At 57.7% G+C, this 26,275-nt stretch overlaps 1 protein-coding gene across 3 annotated transcripts in view; it reads right to left on the reverse strand.

The window, feature by feature from the left end:
- Positions 1-26,049, reverse strand: part of PHACTR3 (phosphatase and actin regulator 3) — a 129,156-nt gene extending 103,107 nt beyond the window's left edge. For 2 of the 3 annotated variants that reach the window (XM_053927390.2, XM_053927391.2), the window contains exon 1: positions 11,320-11,796. In XM_053927390.2, the coding sequence (XP_053783365.1) occupies positions 11,320-11,437 (118 nt within the window). In that variant the 5' untranslated portion in view covers positions 11,438-11,796. Of the gene's footprint in view, positions 1-11,319; positions 11,797-25,917 lie in introns of those variants that run through there. The other variant, XM_045194687.3, reaches the window with a different exon arrangement.
- Positions 26,050-26,275: the final 226 nt, after the last annotated feature.

Genomic DNA, 26,275 nt, shown 5'->3' on the forward strand with positions numbered 1-26,275 from the left:
CTGACACCCCCTCTCCAAGGAGTGCTGGCTCCTGGGATGTTGTCCCCAAGAAATGTTAACTGAGCCCCCAGGTGCTAACGGGAGAAATGGCCTCCCAGCCTGCCAGCCAGAGTTCACCAAGCAAGAGTCAGCTCCACCTGGGTCACAAAGCAGAGGCAGAAAAAGGCAAGTGCCGGGGTAGATGTTTCCCCAGGAGGGAACAGCTGCTCTATGCTAATATCCTCCCGGAATAAACTGTTACTAGTTGATTTAAAAACCACACAGAGACCAATTATTAACGCATTTGTAGGCTTATTTTCAGCAGGCACTGTCACTAACAAGTCGCCGCTGGAGCTCCTGGCCCTCTGGCTGCTCATTCGCTCCCGCACCTCCCACAGGGCGCGGCCGGTCCACCTGAAGCTAGCTTGCTCCGGCGTCGTTGGGTGGGGGGTTCCCCTTAATTACACATTTCTTATGGGTAAAAGCACATAGGAATAAGAAGGGTGTCACTGCCATGGACACAGGAGAAAGCCTGATTTCACAGAGCAAGGCTGTTCTGGAGCTGAGGACGGACCAGTGGACAATGAAGATGCTTAAAGAAAAAACATACAAAGATATTTCCCAAAAAATAAGAACTAGAAAAATATTAAAAGAAAAGCATCCGCCTAAAATGTCAATGCCGTTTGCAATTATTATCTTAAGGAAAAGACAAGTTGCGTCAGATTCCAGGGGAAGCAGAGGGGACAGGGTCCCCCAAATCCCCACCTAGCGAGGATGCCCTGCCAAGGAAGCCACGACAATACAATTTGCTTCTTCTACATTGTTTGTTATTAAATGTCCCCTGTCACACACACTTTCTTTAAAAAAAAAAAAAAGTTTTTGTTATTCTGTAACCAGCTACGTGCAAGGTTTAGGGAAAGAACCACAGTGGCAGTCAGGGGGTACGGGGTCCCCTCCACAGGCACACTCTTTCCTGAGTCCCACACCCTCCTCGAGAGGCCCGGGAGCCTGTGGTCCACGCAGCGCCATCACAGCGTGCCTCAGCTGGGGCTGACTCAGCCTTCCACACTGGCCTTTGGCTTGGGCCTGTTATCCAATGGTCACACTCGGCCCCGCCCCCTGCAGCCCAGCTGCCCCTGTAGAGGTCAACAAGGAGCCTGGATAGCGTGCCCATGGAGCACCAGCCACACGTGAAACAGCTCCCTCCCTGCAGGGGGAAGGGGGAGTCAGTCTCACAGGGATGCCGCATTGCACCTGGCAGTGCTGACCTCAGGCCAGAAGGGACCCTGCTTTTGGCATCAAGAGGGCGCCAGCAGAAGAGGCAGGCTTCTGGGAGCCTCAAAACTGCATGGGGTCAGAGCTTCCCACTGCCACAGCCCAAAGGGCAGGAGCCTGCAAGAGGCCTTTGCTGGCGGCTTCTCCGTAATGATGGGACGTGGCTAACACCCCTGCACAGCTGCTTGGCTCTCCCTGCATTCCAGGCCGGGTGCTCAGCGCCTTCCAGAAACCAGTCCATGGAATCCTCATCACCCCCTCCAGGAGGGCCCTGCTGTAAGTAACCCTCACGCCACAGCTGGGGAGCCTGAGGCTCCAAGGTGTCAGGAGGATCTGTCAAAGTCACACAGACCCAAGCAGTCTGACACCCAAGTGTCCATGCACCTGCCGGCAGCCCCCTAGATCTTGTCTGTTGGCCCCCCAAGGTCAAGACCCAGCCATGCAGGAGGCAGAAGATTCCGATGTGAAGCTGCTGAGCCTCTTGAGTCCTAGGAGCTCCCATTCTATGGGGGAGGGGGGGCGGGCAAAAAGCCCGCTGTGTGGACCAGACTGCACCCTGGCCCCATCTCCCCATCCCTCCTCCCGGAAGGAGAGGAGTGTACTTCCCACCCCCTGACCTTAACTTGGCCCTACACCCTCGAACAGGATTGGGCAGAACTAAAGGCCCTACACCCTCAGAGGCTCTGTGCATTTCTGCCACAGCCACGAGACGCCACTGCCGGGTCCCTGGAGGGTGAGGTGCAGCAGGCAGGCCGCCCAGCTGAGCCCAGCCCGGACCTCCACCAGGTCGTGGACACTGTCCACCCACAGACACGGGGGTGGGGCTAGCCTCCTGCGGCAGACCTCTGAGGTCTGGAGGGGGCCTGGGCAGCAGCCAGAGGTGCCGGGCAGGGAGTGAACTGGGTACAACACGGAAGGGAATGTGGTAGCAGCCTGTCACTTATCACAGCCTGGTCCCTAACCAGACTGTGAGCTTCCGGGATGGGCAAGATGGTTTACATCCCCCCCAACCCCACACCAGGCTCACCACACACACCAGTGCTGAACGTGTGGGCACTTAAACAAAACAGTAAGTCTCGCGAAGGTCATGACCACGTACAACAGCACCCTCACTTCACTGAAACCTGCGCCCCCTTGTGAGGTTTGCCACACCCCTTGTGCTTTCATACCCCTTCCCTAACACTCTCCACCCATCCTCATCTGGACGTATCCCCAGCCACATGAGAGGATAAACAGGGAAAGGAAGAAACTGCCAGGCAGACCCTGCCCAGCGGTGCCCGGGGGCTGAGATCTTCCCGAAGCCGGCGGGTGCTGGGCGCTCTGCCCAGAAGCCCCCGCTGTCAAAGGTGCCGCGGCCAGCAACAACATGACTCGTGCGACTGCAGACACACAGTCATCCCAGAACAAACGCTGCCCGAGACAGCGTTGTCCTGCCAAAGGGAAGCGAAAGATCAGTGTTGGCACATCTTCCCGACTTCATTTAAATCCCCCGAGCTAATGGTGAGGACGAGGCAAAAATTTTGTCTGCACCCGGATGCAAGCTTCCAAGAGGTAGGAGCCAACGTGTGAAGTAGTAACAATGTAACTCATCAGTGAGCCATGAGACCAGGGTGGCTTGGCAACACCCCTCATCGTAGGGCAAGACGACCTGAGTCGGCCTGACGTCGGTTAGTCGGCAGCCGTGTGATGAATGTGCCAGGAACCGAGCAGAGGGCGAGGGCTGTGGCTGCGGGACCTACCAGTGCACTGTTACACATTGTCACGCAGCTGTTTTACGTGTGACACCGTTCAAGCCAGTGACCCGCTTTAGCAAACAAGGACACCAACCTCAGACCATTAAAGACGGAGCCTTCAACAACTCTGCTACCACCTTGCCCGACTCCCAATAAACAAATCTGGTTCTAGTGGCCATTCCAGGGAAATGAAGCGGGAACTGGAAGAGCACATCTGTCTCTGTGTGTTCATGTGACTACAGATACGTGCACGCCTGGAGGATGCACGGTGTGAACCAGGAATGGGATGCAACACATCTGCCAGGTTCAGCGAAAGGGCACATGGCCTTCCAGCAAGACGCGTGATGAGGCCCGCAGAGGTGGGTGGGTAGCGAGTGGGCGGGTCACAGAGTGCGTGGGGCACACATAGGGTGGGGCACCCAGGGGTGGGTGGGGCAGACAGGGGTGGGCCTCCCCGACCTTCTGGCCCTCTGACCCCAACTTAAGAGTTTAGAGAAATTTCAAGTAAAAGGACAACAGCCCACAGTTAACAACAAGCACAGTATCACTCCAGCCCTCGATCATTTCCCCGGATGGCCAGCTCTGTGAGGGCCCCCGACCTCCTCCGCCTGTTCCCCTGATAAATGTGCTGAAGTGGAATTTGGACGGACACAGTGTCCAGGCCTGGATCGCACGTCTCCGTCCACCCTTTTGTTTCTTAGGAAAGGAAGGTCAGGACACACAAAAACGGTTTCGGCCCTCCTGAGACTCTCTCCCGTGAGATTCCCAAAGGCGGCCGTGGGCCACACGCAGCCCCAGATGCGCTGGGCTGGGGTCAGCTGCTTCGTTTGCTCTCAAGTGCAGGTGCAGTTAACGCAGCAGCCGGCCGCCACTTCCATTCCCCTCTGTGTCCTCCCTCCCTCCATCCCTGCTTTTGTTAGGGGAGCCAGGCAGCATCTAAAACAAAGAACAAAGAAACAAACAAACCGACCCTGCATTTCCCACGCCTCAGGGCTGACAGTGGCTCTGGGACGCCCTTCTGGCCACGGAGGTGTGAGTGCAGGTCCCTGGGTGGGGCTCCCAGGAAAGCAAAGTTCTGACTCAGCAGGCAGACGCCCCTTGACCTGTCGCTGTCCCCCTCTTCCCACCCAGACAGCGTATTTGTTGCTGGAGATGCAGCCACCGTCCCGTCACCAGGAGCCAGCAAGGACGAGCAGAGCCCTGACCTCGCGACACAGAGGCCGGGGGCCATCTGCACTTCCCGTCAGAGGTAAGTGCCATTTTACTTGTCTAGCTAGTGCTATTCAGGTTCTTTATCCCACGAAGCCAAGCCAATCCCTAACTGGTAAACTGGCCAGTATTTAAAAATCACGCTTCACATCAGACTACGGGATTCCAGCCTGTCTCTCACACTAGGATGATCCGGCCCCCTGCGCCCATGTTCCCAGGTGGCGAGGACCCGCTCCATGCAGCCTGACTCGCCCGCCTGCAAGAATACCGGCCCCTGTGGACACTGTGGGGGGACCGTGTTGGACAATTTCGTCACGTGTGGAATAGATTCCAGCTCTCAAGTCCAAGAGCAATCAGCCCCAAATCCTCTGGCACACCTTGGTTCTCTCCTAGCTGTTTCCTTTCACCTCTTCCCCCCGCACCCCCCGTGGCGTTTACCATCCCCCTCACCATGGATAGCTGGTTGAAGACGGGTGGGTTCCAGACCACCCCCACCCTCCACACCCACGCCTGCCACAGCTGCCGGGGCTGCTCCACAGGCCTGTGTGAAAATGGCTCACCTGTCCTTCAGGAAGGGGCCCTTCCCAAAAAGCGCTCACCAAGCCAACGCACAGGAGTGAAACAGGAAAAAAACACACACGCACATTCCCATCCTCAGACCTGCAGTGAGCTAGCCCACAGTCACAGGACCGGAGTAGGTCACTTGGAGCAGGTGGGGGACTTGCAGGGTGGCAGTCAGGGGACAGAGGCAGGCAGGGGCTGGGGAGCAGCGTCCCAGGAGGAGGGATCTGGGAGGGCAGGGAGCAAGACGGGGTGGGCAGCGATGGCCCCGGAAAAGTGGCAGGTATGGCAAAGTGCGGATGAGGGCAGCACCGCGCCAACCTGCAGGTCACAGGTCAGGGAAACAACGCCCAGAGAGGTTGACAGTGTGGCCCAGACTCGGGGCCAGCCGAGCAGGGCCGAGATGGGCCCACGGGCCGTCACCTTATGCCGCCGGCTCACCACAGGGTCCACCGCTTCCCAACCTTATTCACAGAAGACAGCACTCAGACCACATCAATCACACACGACAGCTACTCTCTGGGGAGCATCCCCGCACGGCACAGCCAGGGGACCTCGGACAAGGCCCTGTCCTCAGGGGCCCCCAGTCCAGAGCAGCGTGACAGAGCCGTCTGTGAGGATGGAATGTTCTAGCTCCACACTGTCCAATATGGCGGCCGCCAGCCCCATGTGGCTATTGAGCCCTGGAAGTGTGGCCTGTCAGGGAGAACTTTTAATTTTAATGTATTTAATTTAGATTTAAACTGCCACAGGTAGCCAGCAGCCACGGTACTGAACTGTGCCGCCTCGAGGGAGAGACAGATGAGAAGCTAGTTCACCAAATAAACAGTGAGATCGTTTCAAAGAGAGACACGTATGGAGAGGAAATTCACTAACGTGACACGGGGGAGCGCAGCTGACCTTCTCATGCTCAACAGCCACGCCTGGCACCTGGGAGGGTCCCAGGGACACAGCTGTCCCTTGTCACTGCCTTCTGTGTCCAGTTAGGGGAAGAGGGGGTGGGTGGAAACAGAAATTTCAAAAGCATCCAACCATTTTCCACAATGAACATGCTATGCTTTCTTAATCAGAAGTAACTCAAAGTTTTCAAACTCCGTATTCTTTCGGAGCAACCAGTTTTATTTTTCATAACCCCAAAGAAGCTGGCAAGGGGATGAGTGCGCAGTCACACTGCCGATGAAGCCACGCAGACACTCCGCGAGGGGCCAGGGGGTGATCCCCGGAACTCAGGACTCCAAGACAGAGAGGGTGTGAGGAAGAGGCCTGGGAAGACCCCCGCTGCAGAGGGAGGGGGCTTGGGTCTCCCCTCTTCACCCACCAGGGCAGGGGCACCATTCAAGGGCTAAGGCAGAGGAGATCAGACCAGGTGTGTGTTCTGGACAATTTCCTGTGTTGGGAAGAGAAGACCCCCGCCCAACAGCCAGTGCTGAGGCATCTAGGAGACAGGAGTTGGTGGATCTGGGACACGGAGGGGCTGCAGGTGGCCAGTGATTTCAGATGGGAAGGCAGGAAGGGAAGAAGCACAGCCACTGGGCAGATGACTCCAGTCCCCATGAAGAGTGACTTGATGAGGAAGGGGCCGGCCCGGGACACTGGAGCCTGCACTTTGGGGGCAGCCCTGTGTCTGTGTGTCTGTGTGACGCTCCAGAGGGGAGGGGATGCTCTAAACGGTGTCTCCCTCTCTGAGGTAGATCTGTCCCTGCAGGATGATGGGGCTGTGGCTTGTCTACACTCACCGGCTGTCACACAGCAGCCTGTCCACAGAGGCCTCGTCCAGCTGGCAGGAGGGCCCAGCCACCTGGGTGGCCCCACACCTGGCCAACTAGACACGTGCGTGTGCCCATTCATTCTCCAAATGCCCACGGAAGCCTCTTGTGTGTGAAATGCATGCTGGGCTCCTGGCCGAGAGGGGACAGGCCACAGGGAGGGAAAGAAAGCCCACCGCAGGGGCAGTGATGCACGCCCTAAGCCAATCAGAATAGAGGGGCGGGATCAGGCTGGCTGGAGGAGACCAGGGGATGGGGCAGCTACCTGAATCTTACCAGGTGGACTGAAGGGCCTTCTGCGGTGACAGGGTCCCAAAACCCAAAGGAGGAGATAGGGTAAGGACCCACAGGGACACACAGACACAGAAGCTGTCAGGAGAGACACCAGGACCATGGCTGAGGGCCAGCTCAGGACTGCCCCAGGTGTGGCCTCCTGGCCGGCGGCATCAGCAGCACCTGGTTGGAAATGCACATGATCAGACCCCCACAGACATGCTCCGTAGGGAACACGGGGGGCCAACAAGCCTGCGGGTGATTCCGATGTGCACCCAGGTTTGAGAATGAGTAACCTAAAACAGCGGCTCTCTGGGGAGACTTTCCCCCCAAGGGACACTTGGCAATGTCTGATGATGTTTTTGGTTGTCCCAACTAGGGGTGGGGCACCTCTGTCACCTAGTGAATAGATGCCAGGGATGCTGCTAAACACCCTACAGTGTACGAGACACCCCGAGTGTCGGCGGTGCCGAGGGTCAGACCCTGCCCTACATCAAGTGTCCCCCAACGACTTCTGCCCCAGACCCTCCTGGGCAGAATCTGTAAAAAGGCAAATCGCAGGTCGCACAGAGACATGTTTTGAAAAGCAGTCTCAGGTGACCCTTGGCCCCGTGTCTGGTCCTGGCGTCTGGAGCCAGGGAGACACCCCAGGGAGAGAGCTGGGAGTGGCGGAAGAAGGCAGGAGGATGGCCCTGCGGGCCCCCCAGTGTGATGGACCGGGGAGAGAAAAAGGAGCAGGGTTGGCAGGGAGCGGGACAGAGCAGTGGCCCAAGACCAGCGGCGAGGGCAGCCATGGGACAAGACGAAGGAGGCTGAGGCGGTGCAGGGGACCAGACAAGAAGGAGGTCACAGACTGTCTGCTCTGTGCTGAGCCAGAGCCAGGACAGGCCACCCAGTGGGGAGGCTCAGACACGTTTCCCAGGGCTCGAGAACAGATGGGGTGAGAGCGTGAAACACACTCGTGGTGAGTGCGAATCCCAAGGGCGGGGGTCGTGGCGGTGCAGCCCTGCCATCTGACAAGGTTCGTGTTGGGGAAGACCTGAGCAGGGTCTGCTGGTGCAGGGGCAGAGTAAGGATTCACAAACAAGAGCCTGGGTGAGGTGCACACGGGATTGTTAATGGAACGATGATGAAGAGAGTGGGAGGGGTGGCCCTCGGGGACATCCTCCATGCCCGCCACACCATCCCTGGCCACAGACGTGGCCACTGAGAGGTTTAATGCACTAATAATAAGAACACCACAGAAAATGCTCCCACCCACCAGCAATCAAGGAGCCGCAAATTAACACCAGGAGATGGCATTTGTCACTCCCTGTGCGAGAGAGAGACCCAGGCTGATGATCTCAGATGTGGGCAAGCTTGGGGGAAGGGACACCCTTGGAGATTCTGGAAGGAGTGTCCATTGGTACATTTTCCAGGAGTGCGCACGATGTCAGCAAAATAAGGCCTGGGGATCCCCTGGGAGCCCAGCCCTCCCGCTAGCGGGACACACCCTGGAGGAAGCTCACAGGTGACAGAAGGAAGCTCTGCCTGGGTCCTCACCACCATGTGGGCTGTTGCGGGCAAAACTGAATACAACACACATGTTTACCAGCTAAACTGTGAAAACATGTTCCTCAGAACACTATGTGGCTGTTAGGAGAGGGGGGAAGACCGAGACGCAGCGTGGGGGGTGGGCACTGAGCAGAAAGAGCATCAGAGGAACCTGGATCCCCTGCACTCCCCAGGGGTGCTGTGGAATGCCTTTTCCCAGCACATGCAGATCCAGCATGGGAACGGGGGTGAGGGGGGTGGGCAGAGGATGTCGCCCACTCCGGGGCTCCCGAGAAAACATCTGGAGAGAGAAAAGTGTCACAGCTCACCCCCGATCGTGTTCTGAGTTTTCACTAAGAGAGTGTTGAGGCACCGACACGCATTGGGGGCAAGGATAAAAGCCCCCCGGGCTGTTTCATAAAATAGAAAGTCTAGACAGCAGGAGGCTACTCTTCCACTTGACTCTGTGCCAGGTGAGTCCCCAGCAGGTGCCCTGGCTTCGATTCTCAGGAGTAGCTCTTTAGAGTGGCAGGTGGACTGGCAGAGAGGTCCCAAGGGAGAGCAAGATGAAGGACTCGGGAGCTTCACCCTAGAGCAAAAATTACTCGGGTCGCCATGACATTGACCTACAAGAGCAGACTCTCTGAAAGCCCCGGAGAACACACATCACAAGATGGTCCCATCAGGACTGATGGGCAGCAGACTCTCCTGAGCCATTTGGAAAAGCAACTTGAAAGAGCTCTGTCCAAAGAGCGGCATGAACTGCATCGGAAAGAAGTGGCTCCCCATCCACAGAGGTTTACAAGCACAGGCCAAGTCAAGCAGGCAAGGAGGTTGTAGAAAGTGCGCCCCTAGTTCACCCTTCTTGCTTCAAGTTCCCAGGTTACTTGCAACTTGAAGATTCTCTCTCTCTCTCTCTCATCCTCACCTGAGGATATGTTTATTGATTTTAGAGAGGGGAATGGGGAGGGGGTGGGGGGAGGAGGACAGGGGGAGAGGGAAAGACAGAGAAACTTCAGTGTGGCAGAGAAACATCGACCATTGCTCCTCGTACACACCCCAATCTGGGATCAAACCCACAACCTAGGTACACACCCTGACTGGGAATCGAACCCGCAACCTTTTGGTTCGCAGCCACCATGCCAGTGCCTGACTCTCTTTCTGCCAGAACTCCTTTACTCAACACAATCCATACAAACTTCATTGCTTGCTGCTTTTTCATAAGGCTTGGCCATTCCCAGAGCCATAGGTACTACAGACTGCGCACCTCCGACGTCTGCTCTCTGGGTCCCTTGCCGACCATGTGAACCAGAGATTATATGCTCAGGTGTTCCCCGTCCTGTGGCTTCATTTAATCACGGGCACCCAGGCCCTTTCTGTGCCCCACCCTGGTGGGCAGGCACCAGCCCTCATTCCCACCCACCAAGGCAGGCAGCCCAGAAGCCTACCCTCCATCATTTCCCTTTCAAGTTTGCTTCCTTTGGCTGCCAGGGAGACAAAAGGAGCCAGGAAGGACCCTCTTGTGCTGAGCCACCCACCCCGCATCACTGGGCCGATCACAGCTCTGCATCTCCAGCACAGAGAAAGCCAATCCAACATGGAGTGCCGGGGGCTTCACCCTCGGTTTCTCATAAAAGGATTAATTAAAACCTTAAGGGTCGGCTTATGGTAGCCTCTGCTTGAAACTCCGAGGAAATGAACTTGACCTTCCAGATAGAGCAAAGCCAGGGATTTCCTCTGGCTGGTACCTTAGTTTGACCGAATGATACAGTGTCAATAGTCCTAACAAAGAAATCTTACAAGCCTTGAATGGGCTTATTGTTTAAATTTTCAAATTGGGCTCTGGCGCCCACAGAGCTGCCTTTGATGGGTCTTTCTTTGCAGTGAGACGGAAAAGCCCATCCGTGGCTTTGAGGGAGGGGATCGCCCCCCATAGAGCCCTGTTCACTCAGCCCAGGGGTTGCCTTGACTTGGATGCCCACCACCTACCCTGATGGAGTCCCCGTTTGGGCTCCATGCCTGCACAGAGAACACTCCTTCAAAGGCACCGGGGACTTATTGTCAAAACAGAATCTAGGGAGAGACGGCGCTTCTCCAAGACCGAGTACCGGGTCCTGTGGCTTGGTACCAAAGCACCAGCTTTGGTTCTTTTTTTGAACCCTACATTCAGAAGCTCATACTTCTCCCTGTGAAGTGAAAATTGCCTTCTGGTGGAGAAAGGTTTTAATGATCGCTTTGCTTCCCGCGTCTCCATGGTGACAGGGAGCGCACAGCCCACCCCCCTCCTGCTTTATTAGGCCTTTCTTCCTCTCTGGAAAGTAATCAATCAAGACACATAGACGCCTTTGTGACCGAATTTATCACCTGAACAATCGACGGGGCCGCGGGGGTGGGGAGTGGACCAAGTCCCCGTGATTTAACGAAACCGGGCTCGGTCCGGGCGCACGCCCTTCACCTCCTCGCTGGCAGCTCTGGGAGCACACCTGTCGGGGAGGCGGGCGGCGCGCCCAGGTGCGCCAAGCCCCGCCGGAGTTGGGCGGCCAGAGGAAGCCCCTCAGCGCGCGGCGGCCGAGGGAGTGCTACCCTGCCAGGGCGGGGACGCCGGGCCACCTGAGCCGGGGCCCCTGGGAGGCAGAGCTCTGAGCCAGCCCTGGCAGAGGCGGCCACGGGTCTGACTCTTCTCACAGAGCTGGTCAGCACCCAAGGAAGGGAAGTCCCTCGGAGGGCCAGCCCTGCCCACCAGCCGGCAAGGAGGGCCTCTGATGCCGAGCACCTGGCTGTACCCGGAAACCAGCTTCTCTCTGCACAAAGGGCTCCGCGGCGCGCCCCAGTCACGTTACGGGGAACGCAAACTGTGGGGTCCGAGCGCTGGGTCCAAGCAGGGCTCCCCCAAACAGGCGGGGGCGCGGAGCACCGCCTGGGACGTGCACCCCGCGCCGCCAGCCCGGGCCTCCCCCACCTGCCCGGCCGCCCCCGCCTGGCCCCGTTACCTGGGTTCTCCCCGGCATCCGCGGAGGAGGTGGCCGAGGAGTCGGTGAGGACGGTGGGGTCACTCTGCGAGCGGCCCCGCGACACAAGGCAGCCGCTCCCGTCCTCGGACGCGGCCATGGGCCCAGCGGGCGCAGGGACAAGTTGGAGGGAGCCTCGTGGAATCAGAGCATCCGAGACGGCCAAGGTCACTGGTGAGGGGGCTGGAGGGGGCGCCTTTTTAAAAAGCAAAACGAAAAAGGCTGGGGAAAGGGAAGGAGCCAGAGGACAACGCCAGGGCCGCTTCAGGGCGGCGAGACAATAGCCTGGCGGCCGCAGCCAGGCGCGTCCCGGCGCGCGCGGCCTGGCTCTGTTATTTATTCGAGTTTATTCCCATTCTTCAGTCCGTATCCAGGAAAAAAAAAAGTTGAACCAGGAAATAAAAACTTTTTCTTGTCAGTGTTTATTGCGTGCTTGGGGCAGGGGTTGATGTCCAGGAATTTCTAAGGGCGCTCCCTCCCCCCACCCCACCCCCCACCCCCCCGGAAAAAAAAAGGAAAAATGAAGAATCTTTGCTCTTGCAATTGCTTTAATCTGAAAGCTCTTCTTGGAGCATCTGTTGGAAAACATTAGGATTCTCCCATCATGCCGCGCGAGAGGAGCATGACGTCACGAGAGAGGGGAGTGAGAAAGAGCGTGGAGTGGAGTCGGGGAGGGGTCTCAAATACCAAGACTGCACGCCGCCGCCCGGGGGAAGTGGGGGCTGGATCCTGAGTTATGAACCGCGCTCCCACCCCAGCGGCGCTCTGGACCACGGAATGCCTCCGTGTCCCCCTTCCGGCTTGTGGGGACGGGAATCCTAAGGGCACCTCCCTTGGAGGCAGGGCCAAGCTCCCCAGCGGCTCAGGCAGCTGGTTTCCTGGTCTCTTCCTCTTTCCGGGATTTGGAAGCCAGTGGATCCCCAGCCCAGGCTCCACCATTGCAGGGGTGGGGGCGCCCCCAGCTTTATCCCCGCCCACCTCAGGCCCTCCCCACTGCCTACCCCTCCTTCTTCCAGGCCCTCAGCCGCTAACCTGAGAGGAGAGAGCTAGGCGGGGCCCCTGGTGCCTTCCAGGGAGCTTCCCCAAACCACTGTTGATGAAGGTGGCGGGGCCAAGCAAGGGAGGTGTCACCCCTTGGGCTGCCACTCGCAGAGGTGTCCTCCAAGGTGCTAAGGAGCACGGCTCTCAATTCTAGACGGTGGTGTGGGAGGCAGGCAGGCCACAGCTGTGTGCAGAGTGCTGGCCCTGTCCAGTTTCAGGCCCTCAAACCACCCCAGGGGGCAGGGGCTGGGTCCTTCCTGGGGCAGCTCCTTCACATCCTGCCAGCACCTGACGCAGGGCGGTGGCCCCAGGGCAGCACCCTGGCTGAGTGGGATGAAACCCCGATGCAGGGCCACAGACAGAACTGCAAGTGGGGGAACAGCAGGGATGCCCGTCCACGGGGAGACCTGGGCTCTGGGCGCGGTTGCCTCCAGGGAAATCACCCCTTCATTCATTCATGCATTCACTCAAAAGGTGCACAGACAGCCTCCTGGGAACCCGGCACCAGGAGGGATCCAGCAGTGAGCATGTGCAGAAGCGCTGCCCCCTGGGTCTTCCAGGAGGGAGGATGGAGCCGGCAACAAACCAACTGACAGCCCTCCACCGCAACATTTAATGCAGTTGACAATAGAGTGAAACAAAGAGCAAACGAGGGGGACGTTTTACTGGATACTTTTTATCCACACAAAAATGCTGTTTGGTGATGTACACAGCTCCCGGCTGAGCGCTTTAGCCCCAGGTGAAATTCTTACTCACACTGCCTAGCAGGTGGGAGTGACTGTAGCCCCCATCTTAGAGCTGAGGGTACCTGCCCAGGTCACAAGCCAGGTCGTGGTGGGGCTACAGCCAATGCCCCTAGACTGGTGTCTGTCCCAGTGGGTCCTGGCACGGCCCCCTGCCCAGAGCTCCACAGCCACGCTGAGGTCTGGCCCCATGGGCAGGTTCCAGAAGCCGGCAGCTCACACCTCCGGCCCCTCCACACCTGGAAGAGAAGGCCTTTGTCTATTTGGCCAGTGGCAGGTGCAGAGACGGGCCAGTGGGGTGGGAGGGCAGCCCAGGGGCATTTGGAGGGCAGCCCAGGGAGGAGAAGAGGGGGAAGCTGACTGCCACTCTCCCACCACCCTCAGCTTCTCGGCCTCCCCTACTCACCACCCACCCTGCTACCAACATGAGATTTTTCTTCAGACAAACTCTTTGCACTTAAAAGCAGTTTAACAGAAACCATCACCAGCAACAGAAATGCAGCCTCCCTGTCATCACTGGCTGGAGTGGCTCAGTGGGTTGGTCATCGCCCTCGAACTGAAAGGTCACCAGTTCAACTCCTGGTCAGGGCACATGCCTGGGCTGTGCATTTGGTCCCCAGTCAGGGCGCTTATGAGAGACAACGGACCGATGTTTCTCACATCGATGTTTCTCTCCCTCGCTTTCCCCCTCCCCTCCCCTCCCCTCTCATATATCTATAAATAAACTCGCAGGGGCCAGCGGAGTGACGCCTGCTTGAGTGTGGCTGGCAGGGTAAGAATATGGGTGTAAAAATTTATAGTTTGAATTTAAACACTTTACCTACAATGTCATAAGGTGTGCTTGAGTGATATTGTTATGTTACAGAATTCCATGCTTATGATTTTGTAATAAAAGGTTTTATAATAAAAAGGGGGCGTTATTTGTGCCAGATGCTGTATACACATATACATATAAAACATATACACACACATACACACACACACACACACACCAAGTACTGTGATTGGTTATAGCTGGGTTGGTATGGGGCTGGCCATTTTATTTGTCTTGGGCTTTGAAATGCTCTGTAATAAAAAGTTTTAAATTTAAAGAAATTTAGCAACCCCAGGTCTCTTGGTCAACAGAAGATAAAGTCTCCTGGTGAACTTGGCCTTTGAAGTCACTCACCCCCAACCAGGACCACCAAGGCCTGGGAAGAGCGGGCCAAAGATAGCTGTCTGCCAGAGGGTCCCAGCCTGGGGGTCCTCAAGGGGTCTTTGTGAATGTCACCAACTGTCCCTCTGCAGCAAGATCCCTGGCAAAGGTGGGACCGATTGGGAACACTCTGCACCCCTGCAGGAGCCACCAAGGCTTCCTAATGGCCCCAAACAGAAGCCACCCTAATGCCCATCAACCAACAGACAGATACACGAAGTGAGGCCCCTCCATCCCGCCAACGTCACCTAATTCAGCCACAAAAACCCTGACACCTGCTACGACATGGGTGGACCTTGACACGTTACTCCAAGGGAAAGGGCTCATCACAAAAGACCACACATCACATTCCAGTTACGTACATCAGTCCAACAAAACTATTTAAAACCAAACCAGGCAAAGCAAGGTGCCCAGAGCCACCCGAGCTGAGCTTTGGCTGGGGGCGGGGGAGTGTCCACCTCTCATCTCCACGGAGAACGATCCACTGAAAGCCTCTCCTGTGCCTTCCTGAGGCTCCGAATCAGAAAAGCCCTCCCCAGGGTTGCCCTTCTGGCCCCTGGCCACTCAGTGAGTCCAGGAAGCCCTGGGAACCCTGGTGTGGTTGCCTCAGAGAACTACAAAGAGCCAGACAAGGTCAGGAAAGCTTCTCCCTTCCAACAACACAAAGGGAGAGTCTTCCTCTGCCCAGGGCAATCCGGGGGGACATCATGGTGGAGGTGACCCTGAGGTTGGCAGGGTCACCCACAAGTGTGGGATGTGCCCGTCGTCATCAGGGAGTAGGGGGAGAGGACTGCATGGGGGCCCAATTCCACCTACCCACCTCTCCGGAGGTGGCTTTATTCTCACATCAAGTTCAGGTTAAATCTTTCCTGAGCATCTATTTTGTACCCAAACACGTGACTTGCAGGGACTATCACAGAGCACAAGATGGGACCACGCCTCAGCTTGGCGGGGCCAGTGACCTCATAGAGAAGGCAGGACCGATAACTAAGCCTCAGTCAGCCTGGGACTTCAAAGCACAGAGTGCGGTGCCAACCCAGACTTGAGGAGGGGGCTCTTCCGGAGGAGGGAGGGTGCCTGCTGGTGGGAGGAACTGGCTGGGCTCTGGCTGGGCTCAGGCAGAGAGGCGCAGCAACCTGGAGCTCAGAAGCCCCCAAAAAGGGGCAGAGTGAGGGGCCAGGGCAGAGCTAGGCTGGCGAGAGGGGCAGGAGCCAGGCCATGCAGTGCTGTGCAGTCCTCGTGACCCACCGTCAGGCTTTTGTTCTGCTGGAGGCAGACGTGAGTCTCCAGGGGCCTCTCTGGCCGAGTGGGGCAGGGACCTAGGTGAGGGAAGGAGCGGGAGATGGGTAAGGAGGCTGGTACCACACAGGTGGATGGAGTGGAGGGGTGAGGGAAAGGAGTCACAGGAGCCATGTTTTTGCTTTTTGATGATTGTCTGGGTGTGGGGGAGGGGGTTCAAGGTAGCCATCAAGTCTGATATTTACAATGGGATGGGGGGGTCAGAAAAGGGGGCGTAGGGCAGAAGAGGAGGACCCCACTGGGACATGTGGCATTAGACGTGATGCCGACCAGCCTGCTGCCTTAGAATCACAGCCCCTAGACTCACAGACAGCGTCTGCTCTGTCGGGGCTGGGTGAACCTTGCCCCTCTGGTACCAGCGGCAGGCTGGCTGACCCCACTCTGAGCCTCCTTATCTGGCAGTGAGCACGATTGCCCTGCCCGGCCGATCCAGGATGGCCCCTGCAGGGGACAAGGGGCACACGCGTGCTGAACCAGCTGGGGTGGTGGCTCTCATACATCACCTCCCTTTGGGATTCAGGTCCTGCCACTCTGGCTTCTGAAGGCCCATCCCACTGCGACCACAGACACTTGAAAGGCCCCTGGGGAACCCCACAAGCGGGGATCGAGCCATGGTTGAACACGGATATAAGGCTGCGATGTGGAGGCGTGGGGGGAGGGTGGTTATAACAATGTTGCACTTTTGTTCTGCTACAGATGACTTCTTCCCCAGGACCCTTGGATAGCTGACACCCGGGGCCTGGGCCACTGCCACATCCTCACAGCGAGCTCAAGGACCTTGGTCTGGTCTGCACCCAAGAATGAGGCTGGCACCTTGTGGGTACCCAGAAACAAATGTTTGCTGACTGACTGAATGAATGAACTCACATGGTGGGTGGCCTGTCACATAACATCCCTGCTCCAGCCCTGAGGGCTCAGCTTCCCCAGGGCCCAAGTCACCTCCAATCTTTCAGGGACTCAGAGAGGGCTGCCTCCTGCCCCCTTGGACCACCACGTGGCTGTTCCTCCTCATCTGCCAACAGAAACAGAATTAAACCAGCAAACTCATAACAAAACTGCTCAGGCCGGCGTCTCTGCCCAAGCTCTTAGGGAGCCAAGTGCGTGGGACCACACCGCAGGGTGGGAATTCCAGGTCAAAGCAGAGACCTCCAAGGATGAACACAAAGCCGCTCCAGCTGGAGCAGGGTGGTGAGGAAGGGAGCCGCGCCCTCTGCTGGCCACGGGAGAAACTGCGCCCAACGCGGTCGCCTGCCCGTGTGCCTCCTGCTCTTGAGGGTCCTGTGGGGCCTGGAGCTACCGTGGCCACCCTGTGACTTTGCAGCGACACTCGTGAGACTGGAAGGCCAACACCTGAGGATGGACCTCGGACCAGCCTCCCTCCAGATCTCCTGTAATGGCAGCAAACACCCTACAGCATGAGCCTCTGTTGGCTGGGTTTCATTTACTTCATTTACTTAAAAGTAAACGTTCTAAGGACTCATCATTCTGAACCTGGCTAGTGCTAAAAACAGCCAAACGAGGTGGGGACTCTCATAGTCCCATTTTGCAAGTCAGATGCCAAGTACTTACCTGCCCCAGGTGCAGGTCCTGCACTCCAGGGCTCAGGCTGCTAACGCATCCATCAAACATTTCCTCAGGGGCAGAGCCAGGGACCTCATGCCTTCTAGGGTCCCCCTAAAAGTCGGTGACCCGATGGGGACGATGGGGGAGGAGCAGGAGACGGCAGTGGTGGCACTGAAGGATGACACCGTTTTTGCAGCTTCCAGCGGCCCACACCTGCGTTAACTATGCCGTGAAGTTGGAATCACTGTTCTCTTCTCATGAGGAGTGAAGTTGAGGCTCAGAGAAGGTCCCACATCCAACACGTGACAGGGACAGGACAGGAGAGGACTGTGACATTCTTTCCCCTGGGCCTTCCTGGTGCCTCCCCATCCGGCCAAAATCTCTACCAGAAAGTCCAGATCCGAGGACGCCGTCTGCCTGACCGAACCCCTGCCGAACCCTGGGCCTTCCCTGGCCGCGCCCCGGGGACCCCGTGCAGCCCTGCCTCGTCCTCTCATCTGCAGAAGCCCACGCACACGGCGGCGTATGAAGGAGGCAGATACAGTAAAACAGCGACCTCCACGTGGCTGCCCCACAGACTCCCACACTCGGGACTATTACAAGCAGCTGCTTCTTAACGACCTACATCTGTGTATTCCAGTGTCCTCGGAACTGACGGCTTGCTGGGGGCGGGGCGCGTTGCATGTGACGTGTGACCCCCACCGCACAAATACCGACATAGCCACGCCCACATCCCCTGCACCCTCCGGGGGCTCACGTGAGCATGAAAGTGGCGGGTGGGTCTGGGCAGCTCTGTCCTCGAATGAGGGAGGGTTCGCCTCCGGGGCGGGGGAAAGGGCTGGAGACCGATGATGGGACCCCCCTGCATGCTTTCATTGTAGCAGGATAGAGATTCTGAAACAATTCCCCCATCCGAATGTTCACCCCGAACGCAGGGGCGAACCCTTCAACCTCTTCTCAGCGATACTCCTCGTGGTCTGAACCTTCAGGCCACTTTGGTTTTCGGGGGTTTTGTTTGTTCGCTTTTTAAGATTTTATTTTTAGAGAGAGGGGAAGGCAGGGAGAAAGAGATGGAGAGAAACATCAATGAGTGGTTGCCTCTTGTGCGCCCCCTACTGGGAACCTGGCCCACAACCCAGGCATGTGCCCTGACCGGGAATCAAACCGGCAACCTCTTTGGTCTATGGGATTCTCCAACTTACTGAGCCACACTGGCCAGGCACTCCTACTTTTAAAAGAAGATCACTCATGGTTAAAAATGGTCTGTGTCACCCAAATGCTCTCTCATTTGACGTGTACATTGTAATATGTTTACTGGATTTATACTCTAAAGAGGCGTCTCTTTCCCCATGGGAGACAGCAGAGATGGACGTACGGATGTACCGGAGTCTGGATTTATGTCCCCCGCCAGCACCCTGTCACAGAAGCAGCAGGCTACTGTGTAGTTTACAGCGTAACACTTCCAACAGCGTCGTGCCTGCTCCGTAAATTACAGAAAGGCCATAGCGCACGGTTATAGGTGGCACTTTATAAAAATACATCATCGGTCCTGTGGCGGGAGCAATACTTCTGAGGGCCCGCGTGTGCACACCTATAAATAACGACGGCTGTGTCCGTATTTTCACAGGGGCTGTGAGCTCTTGCAGGGCCCACAGTTCATGGAAGCTGCCCCGCACTTTGAAGCTGGAGCATCTACTGGGGTTTCGTATTTGGGGGCGGTAAGGATTTAGGCACTTAGATTCCTTCCCTGGTCTCCATTCTGGGTATTATAATAACAGTGCCAGGAACTTGGTCACCTGCAGGGGATAGCACTCCTGTCTGTGTGCAGCAGAGGCCATTTCTCTCGGAAGGTCCCGGGGCCACTGGCAGGAGAATAAAGAGGAGGGTGGCCAGATGGGGCCGGGAGATGGGGGACGGTGCAAGGGCCACTGCACTGGACAGGGAGGGAGAGGGATGCGGCCTGGCCTGGGGCGGGGACAGTGAAACGCAGAGCCATGGATGGAACCTAAATACATTGTGCCTGTACCCACACCTCCTTATTCAAAGGTACCCAATTGCAGCTCGACTGTGATAAAGGGAAAATCCCTGCACATAATTACTGTTAAAATTCAGACAATTACCACCTTGGCCGGGTGGCTCAGACAGTTGGAGCGGCATCCCGTACACCAAAGGGTTGTGGGTTTGGTTCCCGGTCAGGTGCATATGGGAGGCAACTGACCTATGTTTCTCTCTCGCTTCGATGTCTCTCTCCCTTCCTCTCTCTCTAAGAACAATAAAAAAATGTCCTCAGGTGAGGATTAAAAAATAATCCAGACAATCACCAACTGACTGATATGCTCTGTAAGCTACAGGGAGGTTCTGTTTTAAGGTTGGGGCCCCTCCAGGGAGGCCCCAGCCGTGCCAGCCCCATAAACTCGAGCAGCAGATGCAATGGGGTAGCACCACAGCGGTGTCCCCGCATGTGTACCTAGCAGCTTGTTGGGGGCGGGCCCTGGATAACCCATGCACCCACAGCGTGGCCAGCAGAACTCTAACCCCAGGACTCCCACCCCATCAATGGTCAGCCCGTGCTCCAGGCCCTGCTGGGGAGGCTTCCGTGCAAGGTGACAGTGGACCAGCCAGGACTGGGGTCATTCTGGGGGGTCGGAGGGCCCAGCGGAGTCGTGGGAGACCTCAAAGCAAAGGGGAAGACAGAGGAGCTGTGGCACGCCACCTCCACCCACAGTGGGACTGCGTGCCAGGCCCTGGGTTCTGTGTTGTGCATGCAAAACTGGGCAGGTCCGCAGCATCACTACCAGGAGAGGACACGGGTGACCAGGGGGGCCGGCGTCGCCACATCCCCCGGGTTCGGGGCCCACTAGGGGGACTCCCAGGATCAGGCACAGCCATACTCACAGCTGTAATTAATGACAGTGACGGCAGAGGACACCTGGCCTTAAAAACGGTGCACGGGGTGAAGTCCAGGGGAAGCTGAGTGGGAGGTCCGAGTCTCCCCCCGGGGAGTCATGTGGCACCCACTGTGACAGCCCGTGGGAGACTCAGCACCCAGGGTTTGCTGAGGGGGCTGGTCCCATGGGCACCCTCTGCGGGGCCCCAGAAGGCAAGCCTGGGTCACCCTAAATCGTATCGATCGGACTTGCCTTTAGAGCTGGGTCCTACCTCACACTGTCCACAAAATTAAACGACAGTGGATTGGAAAATATGCATAAAGGAAAGAGCTGTACATGCACTAAAATGAAGCACGGATGGGTGTTATGACCTAACGTCCGGGTTTGCCCGGGGCCCAGGTGCGGACGCCAAAGGAGCTGCGCCCTAAACCCAAGCAGTTCAGGGGAGCCCCACAGGGCGGGCCCTATAAACTCAGAACCGAAAGCAAGCGCGCAGGTTGGCCGGAACACACAGATGCCTGACTCAGAGCAGGCTGTGGCTGCAGTCTGTCCCAGGCCTGAAGCGTCTGGGACAAAGGTCAATCTGGACCTCAAATGACCCTGTCTATCGTCTTTCTGCATCTCAGATAACATGCCTTTGAAATGTCGCAATGCTCTCCTTTCCAGACCCCGAAGGGCTCTCCCATGCTCCCGAGCAGAGGCCGTGGACCCCACTGCTGTCTCGTTCCCAGATACCATCCCTACGGACCATGAATGTTAACCGTCCTGCACCCTTCGGTGTAAAAGAAATCTGTGTCTGTCTTATTCTGTATCCAGCCCCAGGGACTTCCCCGCTTTGCTTTCTCCCGCCCCTGTAATCTACCACGCACAGATTTCACGCAACCCCCTTACTCCTCCTTTGATGCCAGTGTATAAAATATGCTGCAAAACTGCCCTTCTCCCGAGCCTGTTCTCAGTCCATTGAGATTTTGCTTCCCTGCCGTTTCTGTCAGTTTGGCTCAAGTAAACTCTAAAAACTCTCCAATTTGGACATTTCTTACATCAACACGGGGTCCTCAGGAAATAGGGCTTCCAGGGCTAAAACCAGATCGTCCTGGGCACACTGGGAGAAGGTATTGGCTTTGAACTTGAGGCCAGAAAAGATTTCTTTCAGAAGACACAAAAAGCAAACAGAAAGAGAAAGCTTGATGAATTTACTCCATCAAAAGAGAAGATTTGGGCATGTAGCGTGGGGCGTGGTGGCTGCAGTTAAAAGTGCTATACAGTATCTTTGAAAGTGTCACGAAAGTCCTCATCACGAGAAGAACGACTGGTAACTATTAGTGGTGGCCGTTTTGCAGTGTATACATATCTCACATCATTACATGGTACACCTGAGAGCGACAGAATGTTACATGTCAATTATATTTAAAAAAACAAAAAACCAAACAAAAAAGCTTCCACTCAGCCCGAGACACTATAAACCAAGTGAAAAGACAAGCCACGGAGAGACCAAAAATATCAGCAGCAAACGGAGAGTGAGAGTCCAGGATACATAATAGCCCTTGCAAACCAATTAGAGAAAGACTAACAAGCCCACAGAAAGATGGGCAAAATGAAAGAGAGGCAAACTCGCTGAAAGTGAAATCCAAATGGTCAATTAACATCAGAAAAACCCTCTGGAGCAATCACGGGAATGCAAATGCGCCCAGGGAAGTTCCACTTCTCCTCTGTAGGGTTGGTGGTCACACTTAAGAATGAGAACTCGGCTGAACACAGGGGACAGGGGAACTGCTCCTGTTGCTGGAAACAAGTTAGCAACCTTGAGTGAAATTCACACAGTGCTCCTTCCTGCCCCAGGGAGCCTGAGGCGGAGCCCCTGCGGGCTGGTACAGACGCACCAGCAGGTCCTCACTCCGCCTGCCCGCAGTGGAGCAGGTCTGAGGATGACCTCCCACAGCCATCGGCCCCAGAAAGGCTAAGATGACACGCAATGGAAGATTCTACAGCAATTAGAAAGAACCTATTAACCCAGATACATCTCCAAGACACGCAGTTGAATAAAAACAAGATGTTTCAGAACAAGGTGTACTGTTCTCAGATGCCATCTCTTTAAAGGACTTACAGGAAAGAACCCCGGACGCTCCTCCTGAGACCCACGTGCGCGTGAGGACTGTCTGGCGGGAAACCCCTGAATAGGGGCAGTCGCCTCTGGAGAGGGCCGGAGAGGCTGGCGGACTGGGGATCCCAGAGTCAGCCTGGCTGGCACTGTCTGCGCCTCACCCCTGGAGAAGGTGTTCAGGAACCGCTCAGTGTAAAATTCTGTGTTCCCTCAAACAAACCCACTGCCTGAACAGACCACGCTATGCATGCACCACAGATACTGCGCAGTGCCAACTAGCAACCAGGCCTGGCCTCTCAAGCCTGAGGATCCCTCATTTCCCTTAAAACAGAAATGGAGCGATCTGTTACATCAGCCGAGTTCACCAGCGGACAGCACTCCTTATGGTAATGGGACGGCAGATGCATGTGGGGAGGGATGAGTGACAAGAAAAAGGCCCCAGGAAACCCAGGCAGGTGACTCACGGTCTTCTGCTCTGCCTGGACTTGTCAGGAGAGGAGGCTGAGGCCAATGGGGTGACCCCAGACCAATGCTGGAATGTGCAGGTGAGGTGAGCACAGGTATGGGTCCCCGCACTGTGCTGGAGATGCTCGGCAACCCCTGGTTTTCTTCAGTGTTCTCAGGCCTGGCCTGTGGGGCCTGTGGACTGGCCCCTGAGCTGGGCCTCCGCCCTTAGCTCCCCCCAATCCCAGGCCACAGCAACGGATTTAAAGACAGGCAGTGGGACCCAGCCAGGACCGGGACAGACCAGGGGATGCTAGTCAGAGCTACCGAGGCAGCCTGGCTTCGGACACTCAGTTTCCTGAGCTGACAAATGCTCCATTTGCTTCCAAAGGTCTGGTCACTTGCCACCGGAAAAGCCTGCTAATCCAGACGGTTGTCATTAGGATTTCAGGATTGGGCGGCAGCAGCGCTGCCCTCGGGGAGCCTGGCCCAGCCCCAAGCTTTGAGCCCCCAGCTGAGCCCCGAGTTGAGCCCAGGACACAGGCATCACTTCCCGCTGCCCCTCGCAGCCCCCAAAGCCACAACTTCTAACGAGTCTCAGCTGACACATGTCATGATGTCATCGATCACGCCTTTCCCTTCAAAAAGAAAATTTTTTCTTTTTTTAAAAAAAACCTCATTTGGTGCAGAAATATCCCAGTATGAGCCAGAGCCTCCAATGAGAAGTTGCAGTTGGGGAGAAGGGCTGGCTAATTTGTTACTAAATTAAAGCGGCTCCGGCCACAGAAATAGCGCACTGTCCCTCCATGGCGGGGAGCCAGGGCCCACCCAAGGCGAGCTTAGGGCAGTGGCACAGAACTCACGGTGCCGAGCCTCTGGGGAAGCTGCACACACTCTCTGGGCACAGGTGGACAGGGCAGGTGACCTCAGCAGGCGACCTCATCAAGGCCTGGCCATCAGAACGCCCAGAATTGCGGGCACATGGCTGGGCCCTCGCTTCAGACCAGACCTGGTATTTGGATGCAGTCTTGTCTCACGGCACACGGGTGAACCCAAGCTCCAGACTCAGACACGGCAGGGCCTCCTCCCTCCCACCCCCGCAACCAGCCCCCCTTCTCCAGTGCCTCTGTCTAGCCTTTGCCCCAGGGGCTTAGACAAGAAACACCTAGGGCCTCCTGGCTTTCCGTTCCCCAAGGCGTCAGCAGGTCCTGTTGGCTTGGCCACCTGAACCTCCCACGCCACCCACTGTGTCCCCCCGGCGGCAGGCCTCTCCCTTCCCCACGAGAGCCCGCCGCCCCAGGACAGCCAGAATCTCTCACACACAGCAGGTCAGGCGGCTGCAGCCAAAAGCCTGTCCCTGGCCTCGCACGTGAAATGCCCACGGCTTACCCTGGAGTCCAGGGCCTCCCCTGCCGCTCACAGGCCTGCAGCCTCACAACCGCTCTGCTCCCCAGTCCCCCTAAGCCAACGTCCACCTCAGGGTCTCCGCCTGCTCCTCCTCCTGCCTGAATGCTCACCACTCCCACCCTCCCAGGGCTCCCTGCGTCTCCCCACTCAAGTCTGCAGCCGGAAACTGTCTTGGTAGAGCCTTCTGCCTCCCTTTCCTCGTCTCTCCTCCTTCCCAAAACTTCCTGTCTCCTCTCACTGGCTCCCAGGCAGGGCCTTTCCCCCCATGAGAAGGAAAGCTCCCTGAGGCCAGGACGTGGACCTGCGGGCTCCCCTCCCCACCCCCAGCATGCAGGTCCGCACCTGCCCGGATTTCAGGGATTAATGAACATCCGCTGACCCGCCGCCGCCGGGTGGCCGGCTTTCGCCTGGGCCGAAGTGGGTTAGCTGTGGCTCAGCCTGCCACCCTTCCCAGCTTGACAACGGCCACAGAACTATTTTAAAATCGCCCGACAATTGAAGTGAGCGTGTGCAGAGGGAGCTGTGTGATGTCCTCGGGCAGGTCATACACTTGCAGGGGCTCTGAATGTGCCTGTGAGCTGGTGACGGTCCGCGTGTGAAATGTCCTTTCTCAAAACCCAACCCCAATACACCCGGCTGCAAACTCAGTACCCAAGTACCGAGGGGAGGCCTGTGCACCCACTGTGCACAGGTGTGAGGGAGCTCGGTGCCCCATAGAGGGTGCATGCCCTGGGCTCACTGCTGTGTCCCGGAGCCCAGCACAAGGTCCCCCACTTTGTGGGGGCGACAGAAGGGCCGTCCATCTCCATGCCAGGCCCCCAGGGCTCCACTTGTAAGGGGCCCAGAGCGTCCCACCCACAGGGCACAGTAAGCTCCCGCGGGCACACCTGCTGGGCCCGACGACCCCAGAGCCCTCCCTTCTCCGCCCCCGTGACTCTGTGCCTCAGTTTCCCACCCTTCACACCCTAACCTTGAGACCATGTCACTCTGTTCTTTTTTCTTTTCTCCTTGGGGGCGGGAGGGGGCTGTCCAGCAGCATCCCGGTTTCTCGGCAGATGCCAGTAGTAACTGGGGGGAGTTGTAAGAAAAAGCAGGGAGCAGGCAGAATCACCCCTTTTAGGAGCCACTGATAAGAACCACTGACCACCTAAACCAGAGTTCCCAGACTGGCCTGACCCCAGAACCACCTGGGGCACCTCAGATTCCAGGAAACTGAGGGGCAGGTGGCGCCCTGCGGCCTTGGAGCTGTTTGCACCAAGTGCCCCAGGAGATTCTCGTCAGGGGACAGTCAGAAACCGCCTAATCCTCCTGTGCCTCCAGGGTTCAGCCTTGCTGCTCACGCCCCAGGGCTCTGGCCCCCTCCCCCGTGACCTCAGCCCCCTCCTACTCCCAGGCCCTGGCCCTGGGCCAGGTGGGCCATCACAACTGTCCAGCTTCCTTGGTCCCTCTCCTGAGATCCTGTCCCTTTAACTGTGGCTGGACGCACTCCAGGGCCAGCTGTCTGCCTACAGGAGCCCTGGCCACTCCTGCCCCGCACAGGTGGAGGCCCACTTGACCCAGCAAGCGTGGAACTCCCCCTGGGTGGCAAGGAGGGCTGACGTGATCCCAGCGGCTGCCCCACGACTCAAGTGTAAGATTGCCCCCATCTTACAGATGGGAAACTGAGGCCCAGGGAAGCCCAGGGCCGTGCGCACGGGTCACGCAGCTAGCACAGGAGGGTTCCACACCCCGGACGGCCAACGACACCCGTGCCCCGGACAGCTGAGCGCACTGCCCTTGTCTGGGGCCGGAGGGGCAGCGGGAGCCAGCAGGCGCCACCTCTGTTGGGAGAGCCACGGACATCCCGGCTGCCCCGCAGCGGCCAAGGACAGGGCACGGGCTCCTCACGGCGTCGCTTACCTTGCTCAGGGCCTCGGGCGGAGGAGGTGGCGGCGTCCCGGGCCCCGAAGGCGCGCAGCAGCGAGCGCACCGGCGCTGGCCAGCGGGCGCGCCCCCCACCCCGGCCGCGCATCCCGCCGGTGGGCCGCTCGGGGCCGCGTCCGCGGGGCCGCCCTGCGCCGCACAGAGCCGGGGGCTACGGGAGGAGCCGGCGGGGCGGGGGCGCCGGGCCCGGGGCTGCGGGAAGCGCGGGGCGGGCGGACTCGCGGGCGGGAGGGCGGGGCGGGGGCGGGGCCGCACGCGAGGCCGGCCCCTCCGCCGGGCGGGGGCGCGGAGGGGCACCGCCTTGACCTTGATCTACCGGGACCCGGCCAGCGCC

The sequence above is a fragment of the Desmodus rotundus genome, chromosome 6 (genome assembly GCF_022682495.2).
Source record: "Desmodus rotundus isolate HL8 chromosome 6, HLdesRot8A.1, whole genome shotgun sequence".
Lineage (NCBI taxonomy): Eukaryota > Metazoa > Chordata > Mammalia > Chiroptera > Phyllostomidae > Desmodus > Desmodus rotundus.